Consider the following 3,543-nt stretch of genomic DNA (forward strand, 5'->3'; position numbering starts at 1 on the left):
AAAGTACTGGGATTACAGGCGTGAGCCTCCGCGCTCAGCCCAATTTTTGTATTTTTAGTAAAGACAGGGTTTCACCATGTTGGCCAGGCTGGTCTCGAACTCCTGACGTCAATTGATTCACCTGCCTTGGCCTCCCAAAGTACTGGGATTACAGGCGTGAGCCACTGTGCCTGGTCGAGACTCTCTGTTCTTGATTATAGAGCCAAGCTGGCCAATGACTCCTCCTCTGGGCAGTAGAAGCTTACTTGGAGTAGAGTAGGAGTGAATATGCAGATGAACGTGGCCGAGTTCCGCCATCACTGTCACTTGGCAGTCTAGCCAACTGTAGAAACACTAGATATTGGGCCCTAGCTAAAGCCCACTGTTAGGAGTAGAGGATTAAATGAGGCTCTGGTTTGGCCCAGCAGACCTGATCTTTCAGGCCCCTGAATAAGCATGGAATAGAAGTTGTGACTTGGTCTAGAAACATGACACCTACTTTGGGTCAAGGCACCAGTGTGGGTGGAGGTAGGAGGGTAGGGTAGTGATGGGGTGCCAGGACAATGCAGACATCTTCCTCCCCTCAAACCTGCTTCCCTTCCTAATAATGTGCTCAGAGTAAATTCCCTCTGGTTCTGTAACTGGTTTGAAATGTGTGTGCTTGTGCATTTCTAGGAGTTTTCTTTGCCCATTTACCAACCAGAGTTGGGCTGAAGCTATTTTCTCCCAGTGAAGTCCTTGTAGGGCTGGGCATGGTACTGTTTCCCCAGGTGCATGGGGCAGCCCCTGTCTGGCCCTTCTTCGAGGCCCCTGGGGCTCTGACTAGAAGGAAGTACCTGGGGGATCAGAACAGAATATACTTCCAGATGGAACCCCTGGAAGTATGGAGCCTTATCTTAAGGAAGTAATGGCCATGGAATTAACAGAGAGGCCCTTGGCTGTGGAATATGCTAAAGGTTAGAGCTTCTCATCCCAGCTCACATTCTGCTACAGATATCAACACTTCTGTTTGCAACACTGTACATCCTCTGCCACATCTTCCTGACCCGCTTTAAGAAGCCTGCTGAGTTCACCACAGGTACTGTGATTTCCCTCCCTCATGCCAGAGTTCCAGTTGCCATGGACCAGCCTCAGGGGAATGGGCCTATGGTGCCCACTGGGAAAGGAGCAGTGGCTGTGTGGGGCTGTTCTGGATCCTTTGCCTCTTCAGCCTCCCTTTCTGCACAGACAGGGGCAAGGGCAGCTAGATGGAAGTGTCTTTTGGGCAAGTCATATAACATTTCTGTTTTTTTTTTTTTTTTGGAGACGGAGTCTAGCTCTGTCGCCCAGGCTGGAGTGCAGTGGTGCGATCTCGGCTCACTGCAAGCTCCGCCTCCCGGGTTTACGCCATTCTCCTGCCTCAGCCTCCCGAGTAGCTGGGACTACAGGCGCCCGCCATCTCGCCCGGCTAGTTTTTTGTATTTTTTAGTAGAGACAGGGTTTCACTGTGTAGCTCAGGATGGTCTCGATCTCCTGACCTCGTGATCCACCCGTCTCGGCCTCCCAAAGTGCTGGGATTACAGGCTTGAGCCACCGCGCCCGGCCTTCATATAACATTTCTGATCTTCAGTTTCATCCTACAAAATGGGCATAGCAATGTCTACCTACTCCGTTGTGTGGACCAAAGGAGATGGTTAATGTGAAAGCCCTTTGTGAACCTGAAGTGAGCAACTGCTGGGTGAATGTCATTACGGGCACAGTCTCTGTGTCATCTCTCCTAGTGCTCCCACATCCAGGACCAGAGACCTCCCTGATGACTGGGGCACCTGGTGATGGTGGCCTTTCTCTTTATGGGGAGTCTGAGTATGCTCAGATTGCAGCTTTCCTTCCCTAGACATTGTGTAATTGGAGGTGGGGGCACACTTGCCCCAGTTTCTAGCCCCAGCCTTTCCTCCTCTCAGGATGGCTCAGGATGAGTCCCCACCCAACAAGGCAGCTACCCTAGAGTAATTCCCTTGGGGACCTTCTCTGTGAATCTCCCTTCCCCCTCCTCTCTTTTCCCTTTCCTAGACCCAGCCACTGATGTAACCAACCTCACAGACTAGTTGTTTATTATATTAATATTTTGAGCATATAAAGAGGAACCTGTGATGGGAGAGATCTAGGGAGGAGGAAAGAAGTATAGGAATGTCTGGCCTGTATTCTCTTACCTGGGACCACTGATTTTTAAGCTGCCACCTTGACTGCAGAATAGGCTATGGAATTCATAATGTGTGGTCTCCTGGAGCCTTCTGTTCAGCTCTGCCTTCTTTGAGGGGACAGGGATGGGGTGGGGAGCACATTTTAATACTTACGGCCTCAGAGCTGCCCCCTGATGTCCTGCCTCTTCCCCGTGCCTCTGTCTCTTACAGTGGATGATGAAGATGCCACAGTCAACAAGATTGCGTAAGTGTCCCTGCCTCAGCACCTAACACCAGTGGTCTTTAGGAACTGGGATCTAGGGAGGCCTAGAGCTGGAGGGAGAAGGGGGAAGTCTCACACAGTGAAGACAGAGTTTCTGTTTCCACCCCATTTCTGGCTTCCGGCTTTACCTCACCCTGGGGACGCTCAGAAAAGCTGCTGTTCCTGTCTTCCTGGTTAGGCCAGGAGCTTGTGGGAGCCTCATGGCCAGGAACATCCACTGGGGCCTGAGTCACCGGAAATGGCTCCAGCTTGGCTTCACCTCCCAGCGACCAGAGTGGGGATGCAGATTGATGGAAAAGGAGCAGGGTGTGGGGAAGATGGGAACCCCTGAGGGAGGGGCATGCTTGGTTCTGAGAGGAAGGCCCATATTCCAGGCTGCCAATGTTCACTAGCACATACAGAGAAAGATAGAGAGATGACTCCTGAGTCAGTAGATCAGAAGGCAGCCCTCCACCCTTGATGGACCAACGAGATAGAAGTGCCCCTCTTCAGTGTATGCAGCCCAGGGCATAGACCTTGGCTATGAAGCTAGGTTTCAGTTTCCCCTTGTCCTCCTTTGCCCTCATGCCTTTGTGCAGGGCATAGCCACATGGGATGACCCTGTGCTTATCTGGGCAAAAAGAGGTAAGCTCAGAAATCCATATCCCTGAGCAAAGAAGAGAAGCCAGGCCCCCTAGCTTTGGTATCCTACCTGGCATAACTTATAGGCATGTATGGGAGGACCACATTCCTGGGGACAGCCTGGGTATGTGACATGGCAGATGACCAGCTTCCCATGAATGCCCGAAGCTGTGCCCATCCCATGAGCTGGGGCTTCCCTGGAGGTAAAGGGCTAGGGCGGGCCGGCAGTGGGTAGAACCCCAGCTGGACGGCTCCTTCCTGAGCTCTGTCATTGCTACAGCTGATTGTGGAAGCCACAGGTACCCTCAGGACAAATGGAATTTCTCCAGCACAGCTTAGTGAGTGCTGAGCTAAGCAAGGACACTCTCCCCTTCTCTGCCCAGGCTCGAGCTGTGCACCTTTACCCTGCCCGAAGCTGTGCCCATCCCATGAGCTGGGGCTTCCCTGGAGGTAAAGGGCTAGGGCGGGCCGGCAGTGGGTAGAACCCCAGCTGGACGGCTC

General features: G+C 52.5%; 1 protein-coding gene across 1 annotated transcript in view; it reads left to right on the plus strand.

The window, feature by feature from the left end:
* LMBR1L (limb development membrane protein 1-like) overlaps window positions 1-3,543 on the plus strand; it is a 15,644-nt gene that overhangs the window by 3,593 nt on the left and 8,508 nt on the right. The window contains exons 3-4 of the mRNA XM_011936190.1: window positions 973-1,057; window positions 2,370-2,403. Coding sequence (XP_011791580.1) covers window positions 973-1,057; window positions 2,370-2,403 — 119 coding nt within the window. The remainder of the gene's footprint in view (window positions 1-972; window positions 1,058-2,369; window positions 2,404-3,543) is intronic.

Source organism: Colobus angolensis, unplaced genomic scaffold (genome assembly GCF_000951035.1).
Source record: "Colobus angolensis palliatus isolate OR3802 unplaced genomic scaffold, Cang.pa_1.0 Scaffold151, whole genome shotgun sequence".
NCBI classification, from domain to species: domain Eukaryota; kingdom Metazoa; phylum Chordata; class Mammalia; order Primates; family Cercopithecidae; genus Colobus; species Colobus angolensis.